Below are 22,992 nucleotides of genomic sequence, written 5' to 3'. Positions count from 1 at the left end.
GAAATTTAAACGATTTTAGGTTTAAGTCAAATATATTTAACAGTTTCATTTGACTATTTTCTCATTGACCCGAATGAAACACTCCGGTGTTTCCAGATTTTTCCCTTACCGTAATGACTGATGAAAACATTACCGTAATGACTTACGAAAACATTACCGTAATGACTTACGAAAACATTACCGTAATGACTGATGAAAACATTACCGTAATGACTGATGAAAACATTACCGTAATGACTGATGAAAACATTACCGTAATGACTGATGAAAACATTACCGTAATGACTGATGAAAACATTACCGTAATGACTGATGAAAACGAATGAACCTGACGGCCCTGCTCAAAAAATTGAACTGAATTTTGTACGAACATTCGAATTATATTTTATTCAACTTTAAAAAATGTTCTTTAACAGTTTCATCATGCGTCGAATACGACGACGACGATGATGATAATCATGATGAATTTGTGATCATTGTGGGACGGGCAAAATCTGAGCTTTGATGATGTGCACGTTTGACGGTAGAACACGTGGAAAACAGATAGTGGTGGCCTCTTCGAAGTGAATTTTTCCTTCACGCTTCACAGTTCGACGTGTCTCAATTGTCACCGTGTCACTCGTTGTCTCTAGAAAATTAACTCAGTTATTACTTTGTTATATAGCTGGTGTAAGGTTACCTTTGGTTTCGTCTTTGATTCCAACATCGACTGGTGCCACTGGCGCTTGAGTGATTCTCGTGTTTGGGGCTTTTGGTTCGCCTGTAGATGCACCACTTTCACGTGACTGAAAAAAATTTAATTAATTTCAAGGTCGGATTTGACGAGTAAATGATTATCCCACTGTTTTCAACCAATGAGGTGTATAAATCAAGATAGAAGTCACAGAAAATTGATTTCTGGGTTGTCAAATTCGGTCTCGAAATGAGTTAAATCTTAGCAGATCGGATGAATAAAAACTATCATGATTTGTGGCAAAATTTCAACTCACTGTAAGACGGCGTTCGATAATAGCATATTCCTTGACAGTAGGAATCCAATCATCTTTAATCTTGGTTTCAACAACATCAAAGACTTGGATTATATCTCCAATTCTTAGACTGTTTAGATGAGAACACTCCAGCGTTTCGTTGTTCTCGTTAACAAACGTTCGGTTTAGACGATCAATCGATCCATGCTGCAGCTGAATCTTTTCAAGAGCTCTCAGCGGCTTAGCAGCGACAAGCTTGATTTTTGGGACAGCGGTGAACCAATTGTTTCTGTAAATCAAATAATGAAAGTTGTATATAAAGAGCAACGCACCCATAATGATTAACAACGTATACTCCAAAGTCGCACGATTTTTGATCGAGCACAGATAGTGGTGCAAACCATTCCAACGGCGTCTCGTCCTTCCGAAACCGCTTATGGGGTTTCTCTAAAACCATCTGACGCAAGGGGAAACCACATTTTTCCCGGAACCGCATGATGTTATTTAGGTTGCTGTGGCCGTCGCACTGGAGGGGAAAGCGGCGGTGAAGCTCTCTCAACGGATCTTCGAAGGTATTTGTTATCATTTTTTGTTTTTTTGGTGTGGAGCTTGGTGTTGGTGTGCGGTGTCGGGGCTAGCCCTTAGACTCCTGAAATCAAGAAACAATTTTCGGTGATAATGTAAAATTAAAAGTTTATAAATTGATAGTGTAAGAGGAAGTTCCGAAAAAAAAATCACCGAGAGAAACATGAGAAGTAAAAAAAATTTGAATATTTTTCGAAAATTCATCGTGAATCGTTCGAAAAAAATTTCGAAAAATTGCGAAAACATTCTAGGAGGTTCAGAAATTTCCGAAAACCCCGGATTTTTTCTTCGAAAATATTCGAAAAGTTACTCGAGAAGTTTTTTCGAAAGTTAGTCGGGAAATTTCTTGAATTTTTCATCGAAAAATAGTTCAAAATGCATTCTTCAATCATTAAAACCGAGAAAAAGGAAAAAAAAAATCAAAAATTCAACCCGAATTTAGGTATTATAAAACAAAAATGATTTTAGGTATTTATTATAAAACGAAAACAAACAAAAAAACAAAGTTCAGGGTCTCGACACGAAAATGCGGTCACTCGGACACAGCTGACAACGAGTGCTACAGTAGTATTTTTGAGAATTTAAATTAATTTATTTTCCCCTAATTAATTTTTGAGCGATTTTTATCGATTTTCAACCTTTTTTTGGTTTTTTTACTCGTTTATACTTGCTTTTTCTTGTTTATTTGACAATCGCCGTCATATTTTATCACTTTTATGGCAATTTTATCGATTTTTTCGCTTTCAGGTAACTCAAATCTTCATCGTCGTCGTCATCGTCATTGATCTCCCGTTTCTGTCGATTGATTTTTATTTTTTGCGGTTAGTTTCTTCTCAGAACGGGTGAATTCTTCTCCGCCGAACGTTTTTGTTACAGATTTCGTCAGTCGACGTCACGAAGACGCATAATTTCAGCGGATTTGGCTTTCGAGAAGGGACGTGAGACAAGCACTGTTTGACAAAATCGATAACGAAGGAATCATATGCGGTTAGTCGAACAAAAGTTCAGAAAATTCTTCTCCGCCTATCTTTTTACAGATCGCCCCAAGATTCAACAACAAAAATTAGAAATCAGAATTTATCCGGAGCATCCACATGTCAGTTTCCGTTATCTTCGTTTTTCTGCGGTTAGTTTCTTCTCAGAACGGCTTTATTCTTCTCCGCGAAAAGTTATCTTTACAGATTTCGTCGATATGTCAACGTCCCGAAGTTTCAACGATCTGAAGGACTAATTTTCTGTTGGAAGGATGGCGAATCTTCGTTATTTCTATTTTATTCATGAGTTGATTTCAACGACATTTCCGTATTGTTGGCACTACTTCACGCTGAATTCAAAATAAAAATAAGTATTTTTATCCTCCCGCTATCGATAAGGTAGTTTAACTTATTGAAAAAACAAAGTATACACAAATCATTGAAAGGGAAAGTAATTGTATTTCTGTCTGACTCTTTTTCTCTTTGAGTAATCTACTTCAGGCGGAATAGACTACTCGAGGGGAGTAGACTAAAAAAGAAAATGTGAGTGCTACTCCAACTAAAAGATCCCTACAAACAACACGTTCCTCCATTATATCAATCGACTATTCCAAGCCGGATTCATATTACTGCTCGATCTGAAATTCACAGTTTTGTGTGTATCTGAAATACAACCGGATGTCATAACTTAGTAGCCCGATATACATAGTTCTCTCAAAGTTGGTCAATTTCCAGGGAATGCTATTTTCTAAGTGAGGCTAAATTTTTAATCTTAACGATAAGTAGCCTCATTGAAACTTTATTTCAATTCACACAAAACCTATTTAAAGAATACTTTTCAAAGCAAGTTCCCATGGAAAGTTTTCAGAAATTTTCAATGTTGGCTCGATATTTTCAAGACTCTTCTGTTCGTCATTGTCCAACACCACAATTTCAGAAAAGTAGTCTAATGGTTCGAGAGAGGAAGATCGTGACGGATTCCCGCTTTTCGAGTGAGCCTCAGATATTGGAGAGAGTGGATTTGAAAGAGACGAGTCGCTCTCTTCATCATGTTCTTGAATTGCGTCTTCCGGATTCGAGATCTCTGTCTGAAAATACTTATTGTGATGAAATATTAGATCGGCACAGTATTTACAGCAGCGCTCCACAGCAAACGAGAGAGTATCGACCAAAACCGACACAGGTTTTCACAGTTTTTGGTCTTTTTTTGCTATTTTTGAGAAATTGTTTGTAAATTATTGAAAAACAGCAAAAATATACCAAAAACTGTGTAAACCTGTGTCGGTGCTCGCCGATACTTTCTCGTTTGCGGTGGAGCGCGGTTGTAAGAATACAAAAAATCAATAAATCTCACCTTAGCTTTCCCTTTCTCCGCCTCCTCTCTAAACGGCTTCTTCTCTTCATCATTCATATTTTTCCAGATTTTTCTCCATTCCTCAACCAACGCTTTGTTCACTTTCCCACTCTCCTCTTTTTTCATTTTATAGAAAATCATATAGGAATTTCTCGGCTGGTTCCTGCCAGGTTTCGCTCGATACTTCAAGTTGAGATCAGTTTTGATTTGATTCACTGCCTTCTGATATTCCTCTTTTTGAATCCTCTCTTGCTCCAAATACGGTAGTTTTTCATCCATTGTCATTGTCTTCCATTTCGCTGCCAATTCAGACACAATAGTTTTACTCTGCGCTTTTTCTTTTTCTTGATTCTTGAGCTCTTTTCGTTGCTCATTTATCCATATGAGATACGCATTGAATGGTTTCTGGATCTCACCGAAATACTTCTTCTGGATAGATTTCAGCCGTTTCGCTTCCGTAACGAATGGCAATTTCTCGTGAGACGTCGCACGCTTCCATTGGGATGATATTATTTTGTTGACTTCATTATTCCTTAAGTACGGATTTTCTCGACGAATATTTGGGCGTTTAGCGTCACAATAAAGCAGGTAGGCGCTTTTGGGAGCTTCGATGAATTCTGGTTCTTGGTCCATTTTATTGAAGGTCTGAGAAAATAATTGTATGTTTTTTGGAATTTCGGAAATTTGAATGGAGTGAAGAACTATTAGCTCGGCCACGTTCTTACAACTGCGCTCACTTTCTCTGAGTCTCTCAATTTCGCGCGCAATTTTCTTAGGTTTCGGTAGAGCGTATTTGTAAGAAGTGTGCCGTGCAAATATATTGAATACGGAAGTAAAATTTTGTAATCATCACTGAAAACGAATTCAGGCGTTGTTTTTGTACAAATTTTCATCAAAAACCAGCAAAATTCAGAAAATTGTCAGTGTAAAATATTCAAAAATTTTCTGAACATTTTACACTGACAAAATTTTTACACTGACAAAAATATTCAAAAGACGGAAATCGAATGAAGGAATTCCGCTCCACCCTGACTACAGTAATGACCATAATTCTAAGAACTTCGACCTTCGGTTTTCAGTTGAAACTGTCCAATTTTAAGAAGGTCTTACGGTATCACTAATTATCCCACCAAGTAAAATTTTTGATGGATCATACAAATCAAAAGTAGAGCTCCATTTTTGTAGTTGACAACTTTTTTCTACGGTTAATCCCTAGAGAGTTACGGTCATTTTAAGGGGACAGCTCGAAAATCAATCTATTTTGCTCTGAAATAGGTAGATTTGAGAGAAAAACTGACTAATTTCAGTGCAAAATAGTGCGATTTTTGAGCTATTATCTAAAAATGACCATAACTCTCTAGGAAGTGTCCGTACAAAAAAGTTGTCAACTACAAAAATGAAGCTCTTCTTTTGATCTGTATGATCCATCAAAAATTTACCTGGTGGGATAATTAGTGATACCGCTCTTTCAAAGTAGGGCAATTTCAACTGAAAACGGCCAAAGTCCATAACATTTTGATCGGCACTGTACATGAAGAAATAAAGAAAAAGTTGTTAGAATTATGGACAATACAAACAAAAACAAGAAAAAAAGACAAATGAGAATGAGAATGTCGGACTATTCAAACCGTTAGCACTCATTGCCATAAGTGACAGGGGACATAACGAGAACATCTGTCCCTGTATTGTAGATCTAATCTCACGAGGTGAATGTGAAGTTAATTAGTTAATCCCTTTTTATGATGTTATGAGATTTTTATCATTTGAGTCAATATCAAGATTATAGTTTGCACTCATTTTGAATATGACGACTTGGAAGTTGAGTCGCCGCTCAGCAAAAGCGCCTCCTTATAACGTGGACGAAGGATACGCAGTTAAATTTTTCAAATGAGCGGTTTTTAAGCGAAAAATGTCTACATCCTCATATACTTGTGTATGTAATCATTCACTCTTAAACTTGATATCCCAACATGAAATAAAACAAAAATCGAATAAAAAGTGAAATAATCGAGATCTTCCATCCATTCACGAAGTAGAAGTCTCTCCCCCTTTCGACCTCTTATACCATTGTCGAACGTATTCGTGTCCCTCCTCATTCACAATAACCAACTTCTGTTGAGCATTGGCCCATAGCAGTATTCCCCGCTCCTGAGCATAATCACAGACTCCTTGAAACTCGTCTTCCGACTCGAAATGCGAGTAAATATACGCGTCTTTTAGGTCCATTCGACGTCTCTCATCCTCCCAAAGACGGATTTGATCGGCGACTGTTATCGGGAGACAATTGATGGCGCCCGACGTGGCAATGCATTGCGGGTGGGCGTTGGCACGGAGGAATGAGATGATTTGGGCGGCGGTGATTCCGTGTTGAAGGGCGCCACGCACTGATTCACGGGTGATCATTCCGACAGACATGTCTTGAAATCTGGAAGGAAATTTTGGGATTGTTGGACCCTCTTATTGCTATATTTTTTTTAATAGACTTTGATTTTCATAGATTTTTCCCAATTTTAAGGGTTTGCAGGCTGTGAAGTGGAAAGCTCCGCCCTTTTATTTGCAAAAATGCCGCACAGTTTTATTTTTTCAATCTCGAACCCCAGAAATAACACGCAAGATTGCAAAATGTCATAATATTTGCGTTTTTAATCTTAAAATCAAGAAAAAAAACTCTCAAAATCAAGGGAAATCGAAAGTATGCGGCACTGTTGCAAAAGTGGGAGGAGCTTAATGAAAATTTCTGGAAATGTATGTTTTTTTTCCAATTTTCGATGAAGTTTGGTGTAAAAATAGGTGAAAACAGGCAAAAATCGATCGAAAACGATGAAAATCGACAAGTATGCGGCACTTTTGCAAAAATGGGCGGAGCCTACAGGAAATTCACGGAGCTTGCTGGAAATTTCTGGAAGTGTATCTTTTTTCAATTTGCGATGAATTTTTGGTGTTCAAATCAGGGTTGGGAAATTCCTGGCCGGGCCGGGCCCGGCCGACTGAGAAATTTTCCTCGGCCCGGCCCGGCCCGGTCGGCCCGGCTCCTGTAGAAATTTGAAATTTTTTGAAAAAATCTTGAATTTTTTTTTGATTTTTTTTGCAAAAAAGTGGATTTTTCGACTGTGTTTTAGAATATCGGTAAAAACATTAGCGTACGAGAAATTTTGACTTTTTTAAAATGAAAATTTTGCAGAAATTTGTGAAAAAATGGTGCACATTTTTTGAATCCGGGCCGACCGGGCCAGCCCGGAATTTCCCAACCCTGGTTCAAATTGGGAAAAATTGTCGAAAATCGGTCAAAATCCGTGAAAATCAAAAAATGAAAAAAATTGTGCGGCAAGATTGCAAAAAGTGGGCGGACCCTAATGGAACATTCTAAAAGTGTTCCTTTTTTTAGTTTTCGATGAAATTTGGAGTTAAAAAAGAAGAAAATTGCCGAAAATCGCTCAAAAACTTATGAAAATCGAAAAATATGCGGGATTTTTGCAAAAAATGGGCGGAGACTAGCTCCGCCCCTTTTTATGCAGAAGTGGGCGGAGCTTGCTGAAATTTTTTGTAAGGGTTTCTGTTTTTCAATTCACGATAAATTTTGGTGTTAAAATAGGAGAAAATAGTGGAAAATCGGCCAGAAAGTGATGAAGCGTGCGGCACTTTTGCAAAAAGTGGGCGGAGCTTGCTGGAATTTTTAAAATTTTTGTCCATACCTATAAGTCATTTCGGTGAACAATGCGATGATAGCCAATTGAAGAAGTGACGAAGTGTATGCATACACTCTGAAATTTGTCTCAACAATCACTTTTCCATTGGAAACTTTCTCAGCCGACGTGTCGTCAATCGTTTCGTTCGTCGCCAGATGTGTCAGAAGATGTGTGAGAAAGAAGACGCCGTCTTTTCGTTTTCTGATGAATATCACACCCAATTCTCTCAAATGATTGAGAAGTTCTTGTTGTGGGATACTCCATGACGGATCGATTTGATAGCATTCCTTTTCTGCTTTGAATCCTGCAACTTGAACTGGGACGAGGTGAGAATTAGCTTTTCCAAAAATTTTTTTTCGACATTCTGAGAAGCCGAAAATTGGAAAATCGTCTTAAAATTGGACAGAAGGACATCCCGATACACAGACAGACTTTTGGACATCCGGACAAAACCTACATATAGAAAAAATCTTATTTTCGACTTTTTTAAATTAAAAAAATCCAATTTTTACAAGTGTTTTTTAATAGTAATTTTCAGCCGGACAGACATTCCGTTTTCACAGAATGTCTGTCTGTGTGTCTGCTCATCCGAATCAGGGCTGTGCGAAAAATTTTTTCGGTTTTTTTGGTGGTTTTCGAAAAATTTTGGGGCGAAAAATTTTTCGGGCCAAATTTTCCGAAAAAACTTTACGGCGAAAAATTTTTTCGAAAAAATTTTTCGGACGAAAAATTTTCGGATCATTTTCGAAAAAACCGTTCGAAAAATTTTGGAAATTACTCCTGAAATTTCAAAATTAAAGTTACAAAAATAGTGATTTTTCGATTTTTCCTGAAATTCTGTACTCAAAAACAGGTTTCTATCAGTCTTTCTTCGAAATACTTACAGTTTTCACACAAATTCAAGATTTTTGGCCCGAAAAACACATTTTTCAGACAGTTTTCTGGAAACTTTTTTTTTCGAATTTTTCGGTCAAAATTTTTCAAAAAAAAAAGTTTTTCGATTTTTTTCGGTCCGAAGTTTTCGAAAAAGAAAAGTTTTTCGGTTTTTTCGGTACCAAGATTTCGAAAAAAAAGTTGTTCGGAAACTTTTTTTCGCACAGCCCTGATCCGGATGTCCAGAATAGCAATCTCAGCTAGTGTTGTCTGTCAGTGCATCTGTATGTCCGGATGTCTATCATCCGAATTTTCTCGACAATTCTGTCTGTCTATCCATCCGGATGTCCCCCTCCACCACCATCCCCAACTCTCTCATCATCATCAACTACAGTACCTCGATTAGCTAAAAGAACAATCTGAATGAGTGGTTCAATCACTTCAACAATATCTTGTCCCTGACTCATTTCCAACTTCAAATACTCGATCACATATGTCCACATTTGTTTCACTGGACTCAGAAGAAGGAATTGAAATCCGGACGTTGTGATTTCGATTCGAGAGTCTCCACTCGTGAAATTCGCCTTTTTGAACAGGTTTCGAGTCGTTTCAGACACCGCTTGAGTGTTTTCTTCCGATGGGAGCGCAAGGTATCTGGAAGAGAATTTTGAGTTTTTTTGAGTCAAAAATATTGAAAATCGAGAGTTTTTGAGTCAAAAAAGCGGAAAATAGAGAAATTTTGAGCTGAAAATCCCAAAATTCTGGTCTCGAAGCGACTTCTGGAACGTTCTTATAGAGAAAATCTGAATAAAAGAATTCTCGACTTCCAGCTTTTCTGATTCAAAAATTCTCAGTTTTCAGCTTTTTCCAGCTCAAAAATTCTTGAATTTCAGCTTTTTTTGACTCAAAAATTCTCCGTTTTCAGCTTTTTCCAGCTCAAAAATTCTTGAATTTCAGCTTTTTTTGACTCAAAAATTCTCAGTTTTCAGCTTTTTCCAGCTCAAAAATTCTTGAATTTCAGCTTTTTTTGACTCAAAAATTCTCCGTTTTCAGCTTTTTCCAGCTCAAAAATTCTTGAATTTCAGCTTTTTTTGACTCAAAAATTCTCAGTTTTCAGCTTTTTCCAGCTCAAAAATTCTTGAATTTCAGCTTTTTTTGACTCAAAAATTCTCAGTTTTCAGCTTTTTCCAGCTCAAAAATTCTTGAATTTCAGCTTTTTTTGACTCAAAAATTCTCCGTTTTCAGCTTTTTCCAGCTCAAAAATTCTTGAATTTCAGCTTTTTTTGACTTAAAAATTCTCAGTTTTCAGCTTTTTCCAGCTCAAAAATTCTTGAATTTCAGCTTTTTTTGACTCAAAAATTCTCAGTTTTCAGCTTTCTCCAGCTCAAAAATTCTTGAATTTCAGCTTTTATGATTCAAAAATTCTCAGTTTTCAGCCTTTTCTGACTCAAAAATTCTCGAACTTTCAGGTTTTTCGGAATCAAAAATTCTTGATTTTCTGATTTTCAGACTCAAAAAAACTCGAATTTCAGCTTTATCTGACTCGAATTTTCTCAACTTTCAGCTTTTTTCGACTCAAATTCTCTCGATTCTCAGCTTTTTCAAACTAAAATTTTCTAGATTTTCAGCATTTCCGACCCAAATTTCCCCGATTTTCAGCTTTTTTAGACTCAAAAATTCTTCCGATTTTCAGCATTTCCGATTAAAAAATTCTCGATTTTCAGCTTTTTTTTCACTAAAAAATTCTCCATGTCCAGAATTTCTGACTCAAAAATTCTGGAATTTCAGCTTTTCTGACTCGAAAATTCTTCCGATTTTCAGTTTTTCCGACTCAAAAAATCTAGATTTTCAGCATTTTCTAACTCAACAATTTTCGAATTTCCGATTTTCCGAATAAAAATTTCTAAATTTTCAGCTTTTTCTGACTCAAATTTTATCGATTTTCAGCTTTATCTGACTCGAAAATTCTCAATTTCCAGCCAGTATACCTCAATATACAATCCCATCTCTCCACCGCCTTCTTCTCCACCTCTTTTCCTCTTCGTTTCTCGTCATTCGTCTCCAAAACGAGTGATGAAATGCTCGCCGCGCCGAGCATCGCCGCATACATATACGATCGTTTATAGTCATTCTGAAAATGAGAAAATCGAATAGGCCACGCCCCTTTTTTGGCTCAAAATCTGTCGTTTTTTTTCACATTTTCAGCCTTTTACCCACATCAATGAGATATTTTCCGTTTGCCTGTTTGGTAACAATTCCCAAATCTTCCAACAATTTCACTTGATCTTCAATCGATTTCGTCACTTCCAGATCGTCGGCTTTTCTGGAAAAAATGGGGGATTTTTCAGCTATTTTTCAGATATTTTCAGTCAAAAATTCACTATATTTCACTTAAAAACTGCATTTTTCAATACGAAAAGTGCTTAAAATGTGAGTTTTCTCAAATTTTTATTAATTTTCGGGTGTTTTTAACCAATTTTCACTGATTTTAAGCCTGAAAACTCAATTTTATTGTTAAAATTTGGTGTTTTTACCCATTTTCCAGTTATTTTTCTCTCAAAAACTGCATTTTTCACTACGAAAAGTGCTTTACGGCTGGTTTTAACCAATTTTTCACTAATTTTAAGACCAAAATTTCAAAATTTTCGTCATTTTCTGTCAAAAAATCAATTTTCGAAGGATTTTTCTGAAATTTGCATCAATTTTTCACTTAAAAACCCGGATTTCGATCATTTTTGATGATGTTTTGGCTATTTTCACTCAGAAAACTTGAATTTTCAGTCAAAAATCACTTTTCCTGCTTCAAAACCTTTATTTTTCACTCAAAAGTAACATTTTTCAGTCAAAAAATCAATTTTTCTTGAATTTTAACCTATTTTTCAGCAATTTTCGGTTTAAAACTTCCCAATTTTCACTCAAAAACCTATTTTTCTGGCTATTTTCAGTCAAAAATCCCCATTTTTCACTCCAAAAACCAAAAAAAAATTCATTTCCTTACGGAAAGCTTCCCTTCCAAATCAACTGAATCGTGACTTGTTGAGCAATGGGTGGAAGCATTCGATAGATGAAAAAACCTGAAATTTTCCAAATTTTCTCTCTGAAATTCCATCAGAATTCCCCTACAACACGACGGCTTCTGAAGCATTCGTTGGCGCTCTTTCGGCGGTACGGAGATCAAAAAATCGAGAAAAAGACACGAATTTTTGGATGACGTGCCGGTGGTGTTCGGCGCGGCGGTTGACGTCGATTCTTGGGACATCTGGAATTTGTCTGGAATTCTGGAAAATTCTGAAAAAGGGGGCGGAGTCAAAGAGATATTGATTGGATCCTAGATAGGAGGAACATCTTGAGGGATGATACAATAATCAGAATATTTCAATTCATTTCGGACAAATAGGGGGAAAAGGGGCGGAGCCTTCTGGGAGATTCAGTCAAATACACACTTTTTAAAACATTGCCAAGATAGGGGGGAAAATGAGAATTTAAATAATATTTTTACAGAAAAATAACCGAAAAAATTGAAATTTGTATATATATAATTATGTCGACGGGGGCGGTCCCTCCGATCCACGTGGTGACGGTGAGGATGGAGCGGATTGAGTCGATGGGCGGGACGAGGATTCACGACGGAAGAAGGCGGTCGCTTGTTTACGGAGACTACCCAGGTTTTTGAAGGCGTTTGTCTGAAACTGAAATGGGATTGTGGCGTTTTGGAGACGAGGAGGGTGAGAGAGTGAGTGGGGTGCATGCAAGAAGAAGTGATAGCGAGATTCAGGAATAGCGATAGAGGTGATAGCGATAGAGGTGATAGCGAGATTCAGGGATACCGATAGATGTTGGTAGCGAGATTCAGGGATAGCGATAGAGGTGATAGCGATAGAGGTGATAGCGAGATTCAGGGATACCGATAGATGTTGGTAGCGAGATTCAGGGATAGCTATAGAGGTAATAGCGATAGAGGTGATAGCGATAGAGGTGATAGCGAGATTCAGGGATACCGATAGATGTTGGTAGCGAGATTCAGGGATAGCTATAGAGGTAATAGCGATAGAGGTGATAGCGAGATTCAGGGATACCGATAGATGTTGGTAGCGAGATTCAGGGATAGCTATAGAGGTAATAGCGATAGAGGTGATAGCGAGATTCAGGGATACCGATAGATGTTGGTAGCGAGATTCAGGGATAGCTATAGAGGTAATAGCGATAGAGGTGATAGCGAGATTCAGGGATACCGATAGATGTTGGTAGCGAGATTCAGGGATAGCTATAGAGGTAATAGCGATAGAGGTGATAGCGAGATTCAGGGATACCGATAGATGTTGGTAGCGAGATACAGGGATAGCTATAGAGGTAATAGCGATAGAGGTGATAGCGAGATTCAGGGATACCGATAGATGTTGGTAGCGAGATTCAGGGATAGCTATAGAGGTAATAGCGATAGAGGTGATAGCGAGATTCAGGGATACCGATAGATGTTGGTAGCGAGATTCAGGGATAGCTATAGAGGTAATAGCGATAGAGGTGATAGCGAGATTCAGGGATACCGATAGATGTTGGTAGCGAGATTCAGGGATAGCTATAGAGGTAATAGCGATAGAGGTGATAGCGAGATTCAGGGATACCGATAGATGTTGGTAGCGAGATACAGGGATAGCGATAGAGGTGATAGCGATCAGGTTAGGGATATATGTGATAGCGGTAGAAGTGATAGCGATACTCAGGGATAGCGATATTCAGGGATAGCGATCAGGTTAGCGATAGAGGTTATAGCGATACAGATAGCGATCAGGATATCGATAAAATTAGTGAAAGAGGTGATAGCGATTAGGGCAGCGATAGAGGTGATAGCAAGATCCAGGGATAGCGATCATGATAGCGATATCGAGGGATAGCGATAAGATTAGTGATAGAGGTGATAGCGATCATGATAACGATACTCAGGGATAGCGATAGAGGTGACAGCGAGATTCAGGGATAGCGATCATGATAGCGATAAGATTAGTGATAGAGGTGATATCGAGATTTAGCAAGCGAGATTCAGAAAAAGGTCTGTCTGCGTTTCTGTTTGTCCGGATTCTTCCTTCAAACCTGTTATCATGTCTGTCTGTCTGGATGACCAGTTCATATCTATCTATCTGTTCATCTGTATGTCCGGATGTCTGATGGCTCAGAATAAAGGGATTTGGCCCACGTCCCTTTCTACCGTATGTTGTTCCAGATGTCACCAGGAATCTGTCTATCTGTCTGTCCAGATATCCGAAATGGTTCTGTTCGTCCAGATGCCCCCATTTTCAAAATCTGTTCTAATGTCTGTCTATCCGAATGTCCGGATGTTCATCAATCTGTATCTCCACCCGTCCAGATGTTCCACACTTCAATTCTAAATCTGTTTAGCTCTATCTGTGTTTCTGTACGTCCAGATGTTTACTCGAACTCATTTTCGGCCAAAAAAACCAAAAAACCAACAAAAAACAGAAAAGTGAGGGTTATTTTCATACAATTTTCATGCAAAACTGAACATGCTCCAGAACTCACTGAGGAAATAGAGAATTTCATTTTAAAAATGTCCATTTTGAGATGTATTTTTGAACTGAAATATGCGATTTTTGATGTCTGGCGCACCTTAGGCGCTCCCCCCAAATCCCTACCTGCAAGACGACTTTTCTCGACGTCTGCTTAATGACAGCGGGTCCACAATGCTTCACTACAGTAGTCGTCGTCGTCGTCGACGTCGCATTCGTGGCGACGTTCGTCGTCGTCGTCGTTGTAGTCGTCAGCTGATTCTGTGTGTCCACTTTCGTCGACGTCGTCGTCTCCTCGGATTTCTCGCCGGTCAACATTTTGTAGAGGGCGGTGCACTCGCGATTTTCAGTGTGTTTCAGACAAAACGCCCGGATGTCTGCGGTCACTTGCTGTAAAAAAGAGATGTCTGAAAAATGAATTTTTCGGAGTCAAAAATCTTGAATTTATATAGAAAACCTATTTTTGAGTACAAAATTAATAAAAAAATTCTGAAAAATCAAAAAATCGCTATTTTTCGGTTTTTTCCGGTGGTTTTCGAAAAATTTTCGGTAGTTTCAGTCATTTTAGTTTGTCTGGGGCACCTTTGGCGCGTTTCTATGAAATCTAGAAAATAGGCTGAAAATTGCATAAAATAGTTCATTGAAAGGGATTGCCATGTAATTTTTGCTTATCTGGCGCACCTCTGACACGTTAAAAAAAAGCTGTAAATTTGCCGAAGAAAAAGCAAATCGAAACCGATTTTTGAGCGAATTTCAGTCAGTTTAGCTTGTCTGGGGCACCTTTGGCGCGTTTCTCTAAAATATACTGAAAATTGCACAAAATATCACTCTGAATTGATTTTCGTGTAATTATTGTTCGTCTGGCGTATCTTTGACGCGTTTTCTTAATAAATTTTTGAAAAATAGGTTGAAAATTGCATAAAATGTTCCTTGAATATGTTAAAAAAATTAATAAATCTTTTTTCGTTCGTTTATTTGAGAAACTGTGCGAAAAAATGAATAATATTCACGAGAAACCCGTAGAAAAATCACATTCCGCGACCGGCTGTCAGTGCGCTCACTCGCGTCGCGTGCGTGCGTGCGGTCTTCGAGTTGAGAAGACTCAAGTTAGTTGTACGGAATGCGATTTTTCAGTTTCCGGAATCCGGAACCGGAATGAGATTTTAGATTTTCCGGAATACGGAATCCGGAATCCGGAACTGGAATGACGAAAAAACCCGGAATTCCGGAATTTCTCGGAATCCGGAATGATTCGACAAGGCCAAGTCATTTTTTCGAGTGTTTTTAATGATATATAAAGTTTAAAACTACTTTTGAGGTTCAAAACCGAAAAAGAAGTAATGCAGTTGTCTTTAAAACTCAAAAACATTTTTAAAATTTAAACTTCAGGATTCCGGAAAAAAAAATTCAAAAAACCGGAATCCGGAATCCGGAATCGGAATGAAAATTTTCATTTTCCGGAATCCGGAACCGGAACCGGAATGTCAAAAAAAACCCGGGATTCCGGAATCCGGAATTTCCGGAATCCGGATTCCGGACAACTATGCCGGACATGCCTGATTAAGTAAAAAAGATTGAGGATTTTTTATTTTTCTGAAATTTTTACTAATTTTGTACTCAAAAATAGGGGTCTTAAAATACAAATTCAAGATTTTTGACTCCGAAAAACATGTTTTTTCAGATTTTTTCAAGATTTTTTTCTAATTTTTCGGTTTTTTCGGTCAAAAAAAGTCGAAAAACTTAAAAAAAAAAATTCGGTGAAAAGTGGGCGTGGCTTACCTCTACAGTAAGAACTCCCTCACATATCAGCTTCCGTACGAGCATTGCGACGAGTCGAATCGATCTTGCGGGTGGACTTTCCGTCTCTTCGATCGATTTTATTGTGTGATGAATGTAACCGATGACACAATCACGATGTTTATCCGAGAGACGATTACTCGTTGCGAACTCTTTCGACAGTTTCAGTACACATTCTAGTGCGTGAACTATCGAATTGAGTTGTTCAGCGATGTGGAGATATCTGGAAATGGAGAAAATGGAGATTTGAGAGATTTTCAGCGAAAAAAACGCGTGAAAGGTACGCCAGACAAGCAAACAATGATTGAAAAGCTGCGATTTTCGGCAAATTTACAGTGTTTTCTTTAAAAACGCGTCAAAGATGCGCCAGATAAGCAAGAATTTATTTTTTGAAAATCGGTTGTGATGGCAGGAAATCTACATTGAGGAGATATTTTATGCCAGTTTTAGTCTAATTTTCAGCTTTTTTGCACTTTTTTGCCTGTTTTGGGGATTCCATTAAAAGCTTTAACGGTACGCCAGTCACCTCAAATTGCTGAAATTCACAAAAAAATTGGTTTCAATTTGTTATTTTCCCGCAAATTTACAACTTTTTCTGTCAAAAACGCGTCAAAGGTGCCCCAAACAAGCAAAAATCGCTGAGAATTGGTTTCAAGCTGCTATTTTTCAGCAAATTAACACCTGTTTCTTTAAAAAAAACGCGTCAAAGATGCGCCAGACAAGCAAAAATTACATGAAAGTCTACTTCAATGGTATATTTTAGGCAATGTTGAGCCTATTTTCGAAATTTAATAAAAAACGCGTCAATGGAACGCCAGACAACTGCCATTTTTTCGGCAATTTTACAACTTTTTCCTTTTTAAAAAGGCGTCAAAGGTGCCCCAACCAAGCAAAAATTACATATTTTTCTTCAAAAAATCGTCTGTATTGGTCGAAAATCGACTTCAATGCGCTATTTTGTGCAGTTTTCCGCCAATTTTCGAGATTTTATAGAAACGCGTCAAAGGTACGCCAGAAACCTAAAATGACTGAATTTTTCTCAAAAACTGGTTTCAATTTGTTATTTTCCCGCAAATTTATCACTTTTTCTTTGAAAAACGCGTCAAAGGCGCCCCAAACGCTCTAAAATTTCTATATAACAGCTCAAAATCACGAACAGCCACTCTCTAGTTTTTTTTGTGAAAAACGCGTCAAAAGCGCCCCAGTCTCGATCGAGTTTTATTTCCAAGCTGGCTGAAAATCGCTGAAAATTGTCCAAATTTTTCGAAAAATTCAGAAAAACTGCGCCAAACGCGCCCCAGTCACCACAAACCTCTTGAAAATTTCAAACGAATTTGGATCGCTGAGCGCGTTTCGAACCATAAATGCTCCGGCCACTTTCACATTCGTTCGACACATCATTATCACATTTTCATCGCTTTCAGAGCACTGAAGGAGTCGTTGGTATTGGGGATGAGACATGTTGGTCTTTCGAACGAATGAGGCGAGAGTTTCCGATTTTGAGGTGCTGAAAATGAGGTTTTTTGAGTGTTTTATTGGAAAAAACTGGATTTTTCATATGAAAAAACGTTAAAAATCCCTTTTTCAGTCAATTTTTTCATCAAAAAACTCTTTTAAGCTGCTGAAAATGGAGAAAATGGGGTTTGAAGGGGATTCGATTTTTCGGCAAATTTACAACTTTTTTGTTAAAAAACGCGCCAAAGGTGCCCCAGACAGTAAAAGTTTTTTTTATTGTCTGTGATGAACGGGAATCTACTTCATGGGTCATTGTATGCATTTTTAGCCAATTTTTGAGACTTCGAGAAAAACGCGCCAAAGGTACGCCAGAAAAACCTTTTTGAGGTGCTGGAAATGAGGTTTTGGGTGTTTTATTGGTAAAAATTATTAATTTTTCATATAAAAATCTCATTTTCAGTCAATGTTTCCTCCAAAAAACTCATTTAAGGTGCTGGAAATATGGTTTTTGGGTGTTTTTCATATAAAAAATCGCTAAAAATTCCATTTTCAGTCAATTTTTTCACTCAAAATCACTCCTTACGTCAATCCAGTTCCAGCCAAAACTCGATCGACACACCCTTCGAGTGTCTTATCATTCAACTCATAATTCACAGTTTGTGTCATATTTCTGAATTCCGATTCGGCTTCCGCTTCTGAATCCGAGTCGATTTCGATCGGTCCGTCGTCGGAATCCGATGATTCGGCCATCGTTTCGTTGAATGTGATCACTCGTTGCGCTTCGTCTACTGGAAATTGAAAAAATATGCGGATTTTTAGTTGGAAAATCGGTTTTTCACGTAAAATTCGTCTTTTTTTTTAATAAAACATTTTTGACGTGAAAACTACAAACTACAAATCGAAAACTGGAAAAAAATTGAACGATTCCTGGTCAAAATAGGCCAAAAACTATAAAAACAGAGAGAAATGAGCTGAAAAGTGGACTGGAAGAGCCTGAAATGGTACAAAAACGCTAATTCGATGCCAAAATGTCAGAAGCTCCGCCCATTTTCAGAGACTCCGCCCATTTTCAGAATTATCGGAACACTATTTCCTCATCAAAATTGAGTCAGATCTAACTAAAATTGATCAATTTTTGCTCAAAATCACCTGAAAATGCTCAAAAAACGCTCGAAATTGAATTTTATGCAAATTTGACTGAAAATAGAGCAAAAAATGGGTTTTAACTGCTGAAAAACAGTTTTTTCATCGAATTTTTGAATAAAATGATCATAGGCTCCGCCCACTTACAGAATATTTGTGGAGCTCTTTCATTATGAAAAATGAGTCCAAACTATGCTAAAACGTGCTCAGAATTCCCTCAGAATCGGCAAAAATCGCGCAAAAATCAAAAATTTGAAGAATTTTTTCAGTTTTAGAGCAATTTTTGACCATTTTTAGGCAAAAAATACGTCAAAAATCAATTTACTCCCAAAACTATGCTGAAAATGTTCAAAACCGTCCAAAAATCAAAATTTTAAAGACTTTTTCAGTTTTTTTCAGCGATTTCTACCGAAAAAAACTCCCTTACATTCAGCTTGTGTCATTCCACTGAAAATCTCTGCTTGATACTCCTCGATAGCTGAAAAAATGTCACATTTAGCTCTCTATTTCTGCTCTAAAACCACCCACTTGGCTCCAAATCAATGAAAGCTTGTCTCAATTTCTCTTGCATATCGGTTCCAGCAGATACCGAATAGACGACTCGAACCGCATCTTCATTCTGTGGATCTTTCTTCTGTCGATACGCTTTGACGAGTGGATCTTCCGCATCGAGAGGAGGCATTCGAGGGGGAAGCATTGTTGGTGGATTGTGGACGAGTGGATAGAATGCTTCGGCCATTCCCGCTTCGTAGTCTTTTCGTTCACTGAAACTTTATAACGGGGTGGGGAAAACGTCTGATCCAAATTCGTTTGAGATTTTCAAGAGGTTTGGGTGCCTGGGGCACGTTTGGCGCGCTTTTCTGAATTTTTCGAAAAATTTGGATAATTTTCAGCAATTTCAGCCAGCTTGGAAAAAACTCGATCGAGTCCGGGGCGTCTTTGACGCGTTTTTCCCAAAAGCTAAATACACTTTCTTTCGAGATTTCATAGAAACGCGCTAAAGGAACGCCAGATTCAGCTCTACTGAAATTTGCTCGAAAATCGGTTTCAATTAGCTTTTTTTTCGCTACTTTTTCAGTTTTCTATCCTGAAATCGCGCTAAAATTTATCTAATATAGCTTCAAACGCGCCACAGACAGAAACCCGATGAAAATCTCAAACAGGCTTTTCTTTTTACTGAAAATCAGAGATTTTTCTACTTGAAATGCGGAAATTTTCGCTATTTTTCACTGAAAATGGTCTTTTTGCGCTCAAAAACTGAATTTCTAGTTAAGAAACTCACATTTTTCAGTGAAATTGCATCGAAATTGGTCTAAAAACCAGATTTTTGATTCAAAAATGAATTTTTCATCTAAAAAACTTCAAAAATCTGGAAACCTGGGCTGAAAATTCAGCTTTTTGGTCTAAAATCGACTCCAAACTCCAAACTAGCTAAAAACAGTTGAAAATGATCCAAATTTTTCGAAAAACTCCAGAAAATTGCGCCCCAGGCATCAAATTTCCAATCAGAAGTCTTGTGAATTCTCGTTTTTAAATAGAAAAGAGCTTGAATTTTGGGTAAAAATGCAGTTTTGAGCATTCCACATGAAAAAAACGCGTCAAACGCGCGCCAGCAGGCTCAAATTTTCGCATTCTGTGAGCTAAATATAGGCAAAAATACAGTTTTGATCTTTAAAAACTGGATTTTTGGCTACTTTTAAGCCAGAAAACAAGTCAAACGCGCGCCAGAAAGCTGAAATTCTCAAATTTTCCGGTTTCGAGAGCCTAAAATTCCACGAAACTTACGTTCCCACTTGAATTTTAGGTAAAAATGCAGTTTTGAGCATTCCAAATGAGAAAAAACGCGTCAAACGCGCGCCAGAGCGCTGAAATTCTCAAATTTTCGGTTTAGAGAGCCTAAAATTCCGCATTTTCTCGTAAAAAATACGGTTTTAAGGAGATAAACGCGTCAAACGCGCGCCAGAAAGCACAAATTCTCCACATTTTCTCTCCAAACTTACGTTCCCATCTCTCTCATCGCCTTTGACAAGGAGACCATCTCTTCAGTGATCTCTGGCCAATGATCTGTATTCGCCTCTGTCCATTTCTCAAATCCCAACCGATCGACCTTATAAATATCCAAACTTTCCGCTTTTTGCATAAAATCCGGTGCCGTCAATTTCTCCATAACACTAACATTATTAGTGACAATAATCCGCGCAAGAATCGATTCTAATTTGTGTTTTTCCAACTGTTCGGCGTAGAAAAGAAACGTGGCGAATGGATGAGAATAGACGTCGCTCATCGATTTCGTCGGTTTCAGACGGAGTTCTTGTTCTAGTTCTGGAAGACGCCATACGATATAGATGATATTTAGACGACGGATGACGTCATCACGGTCTGTCGAATCGAGATCGAAGAGGGCTGTGAGGGCGTGAAGAATGGCTAGAGAGCAGCGATTGTTGAATTTTTCGACGACCGTGTTGCCGAGAGAGGCGAACGATTTGTTGGTGGTTCGGATGAAACTGGAAATAAGTGATTTTTGGGGCGAAAAATGGATTTTTAAAGCTAAAAATACAGTTTTTGTCGTGAAAACTTCAAAAATTTGATTTTTCGGGTGAAAAAATGCTGAAATTTCTCAGAAAAATACACTTTTGTCGTAAAAAAGGTATTTTGAGGGTAAAAATGGTGAAAACTGCTTGAAAATCGGTAGTTTTTGGCTAATTTTCAAAAAAAAAGCAGTTTTTGTCGTGAAAAGCCCAAAAATCTAGTATTTTTGGGTGAAAACTGCTTGAAAATCGACTAATTTTTAGCTATTAGCTCGCCAAAGTTCTTACAACTGCGCTCTACCGAAATCCCCTCGAGAAATGTCTCTTTTTCTCTAAGTCTCTCAATTTCGCATATTATTTTATTCGGTTTCGGTAGAGCGCGGTGGTAAGATGCCTGCCGTGATAATAGTTTTTGGGAAATCAAAACCAGCTGGATTTCGCGCTCCGGAGAGCTGCAATTTCAAGGAAAATATCATTTTTAGTTCGAAAAAATGATAAAAATCCAATTTTAAAGTAATTTATAAGGGAACACTTCAAGAACTGAAAATCGGAACTCCTCGAGCCAAGAATACAGTTTTTCGGTGAAAATTCCGAAAATCTAGTAATTTTGAGTGAAAAATGCTCGAAAAATCGACCAAAACCCATCATTTGATGCTTAGTGTTCGGGAATTCGCTTGCAGATCGGTTAATTTTCAGAAAATTTCAAGGAACTCAAAACCAGTTAGATTTTGGGCTGCGAAGAGCTGAAATTTCTCAGAAAATATAATTTTTAGCTCGAAAAATGATAAAAACTGAAAATCGGCACTTCTGGAGCCAATTTTTATGGGAAATACGGTTTTTTTGCGATGAAAATTCGAAAAATCTGGTATTTTGGGTGAAAAATGCTCGAAAAATCGACCAAAATCCATCATTTCGTGCTTAGTTTTCGGAAATTTGCTTGAAAATCAACTAATTTTTCGCTAATTTTTGGAAAGTCACGGAAAATGGCACTTTTAGTTGGAAATATGATAAACACTGAAAATCGGCACTTCTGGAGCCAATTTTTATAGGAAATACAGTTTTTATCGTGAAAATCCCAAAAATCTGGTATTTTACGGTAAGAAATGCTGAAAAATCGACCAAAATTCATCATTTGGTGCCTAGTTTTCGGGAATTAGCTTGAAAATCGGCTAATTTTTCGCTAATTTTTGGAATTAGTGGGATTTTGAGCTCCAACGAGCTGAAATTTCAGAAAATCTGGTATTTTGAAGAGAAAAATGGTAGAAATCCACGTTTACAGCTTGAAAATCGGTAAACTTTTAGCTAATTTCAGGGAACTCGAAATCAGTTGAATTTCGGGTTCCCGAGAGCTGAAATTTTACAGGAAATGACACTTTGAATGGGAAAATTGACTTCTGGAGCCAAAAATACAGGTTTTGTCGTGAAAAGTCCAAAAATTTGGTATTTTTGAGTGAAAAATGATGAAAAATCGACCAAAATCCATCATTAGGTGCCTAGTTTTCAGGAATTAGCGATTTAAATCAATTTAAATTCGAAATAACTCATTTTCATGGTTTTAGATGTGAAAATCTCGGTTTTTTGAATAAAAATTCAGTTAGAATTGACAAAAATCGCCTCAAAAAGATACTTTTTGGAAAATTTCGAATTTTTTTGAACGAAAATTCGAAAATATCGATTTTCGGTGATTTGCGAGCGATATTCTTGAGTTTCGGATTGTAAAACGAGATTTTATCAATTTTTGATTATTTTGTAGGGAAAAACAGTGACAATCTAAGTATTTTCTCCATTTTTTTCAGAAATCGAATTTTTTCGATTTTCTTATATTTTTTCCATCTTTCACAAATTCTTCATCGCAAATCGTCTCACTTCGAAATGTTGGTCACATCGCTTTCCGAAATATACAAATCCTCATCACGTTTTATGTCTTCCAACATATCCAAATCATCCTCCTTCTCTTTTTGCTCATTATTCAGTGCGGCCGCGGCGGCAGCCGCTTTTTTATCTTTCTTCTGCTTTTTTCTCGTCATTTTACCTAAAAAAATTCCGATAAAATTGATTGAAAAACAAGGAAAAATCATGATTTGAAGCAGAAATAAAAAAAATCGAG

At 37.5% G+C, this 22,992-nt stretch overlaps 4 protein-coding genes across 4 annotated transcripts; all 4 read right to left on the bottom strand.

The window, feature by feature from the left end:
* Positions 1-473: 473 nt before the first annotated feature.
* Positions 474-1,425, bottom strand: GCK72_012635 (uncharacterized protein; the record flags this gene model as incomplete). Its single annotated transcript, XM_053729267.1, has 4 exons — positions 474-628; positions 680-785; positions 990-1,257; positions 1,301-1,425. The coding sequence occupies 4 exons, from the start codon at positions 1,423-1,425 to the stop codon at positions 474-476; spliced, it is 654 nt and encodes a 217-aa protein (XP_053584039.1).
* Positions 1,426-3,351: 1,926 nt separating this feature from the next.
* Positions 3,352-4,514, bottom strand: GCK72_012634 (uncharacterized protein; the record flags this gene model as incomplete). Its single annotated transcript, XM_003088320.2, has 2 exons — positions 3,352-3,615; positions 3,882-4,514. 2 exons carry the CDS (start codon positions 4,512-4,514, stop codon positions 3,352-3,354), a joined length of 897 nt encoding a protein of 298 aa, XP_003088368.2.
* Positions 4,515-5,906: 1,392 nt separating this feature from the next.
* Positions 5,907-11,699, bottom strand: GCK72_012633 (uncharacterized protein; the record flags this gene model as incomplete). Its single annotated transcript, XM_053729266.1, has 7 exons — positions 5,907-6,306; positions 7,574-7,871; positions 8,838-9,094; positions 10,429-10,571; positions 10,658-10,763; positions 11,439-11,514; positions 11,564-11,699. 7 exons carry the CDS (start codon positions 11,697-11,699, stop codon positions 5,907-5,909), a joined length of 1,416 nt encoding a protein of 471 aa, XP_053584038.1.
* A 280-nt stretch (positions 11,700-11,979) lies between these two features.
* GCK72_012632 (uncharacterized protein) lies at positions 11,980-22,912 on the bottom strand (the record flags this gene model as incomplete). The annotated part of the gene is made up of 10 exons (XM_053729265.1): positions 11,980-13,156; positions 13,529-13,680; positions 14,089-14,352; positions 15,742-15,982; positions 17,072-17,266; positions 17,798-18,002; positions 18,785-18,835; positions 18,886-19,121; positions 20,358-20,861; positions 22,752-22,912. 10 exons carry the CDS (start codon positions 22,910-22,912, stop codon positions 11,980-11,982), a joined length of 3,186 nt encoding a protein of 1,061 aa, XP_053584037.1.
* Positions 22,913-22,992: the final 80 nt, after the last annotated feature.

The sequence above is a fragment of the Caenorhabditis remanei genome, chromosome IV (assembly GCF_010183535.1).
Source record: "Caenorhabditis remanei strain PX506 chromosome IV, whole genome shotgun sequence".
NCBI classification, from domain to species: Eukaryota; Metazoa; Nematoda; class Chromadorea; order Rhabditida; family Rhabditidae; genus Caenorhabditis; species Caenorhabditis remanei.
This window is presented reverse-complemented; position numbering and strand designations above follow the sequence as displayed.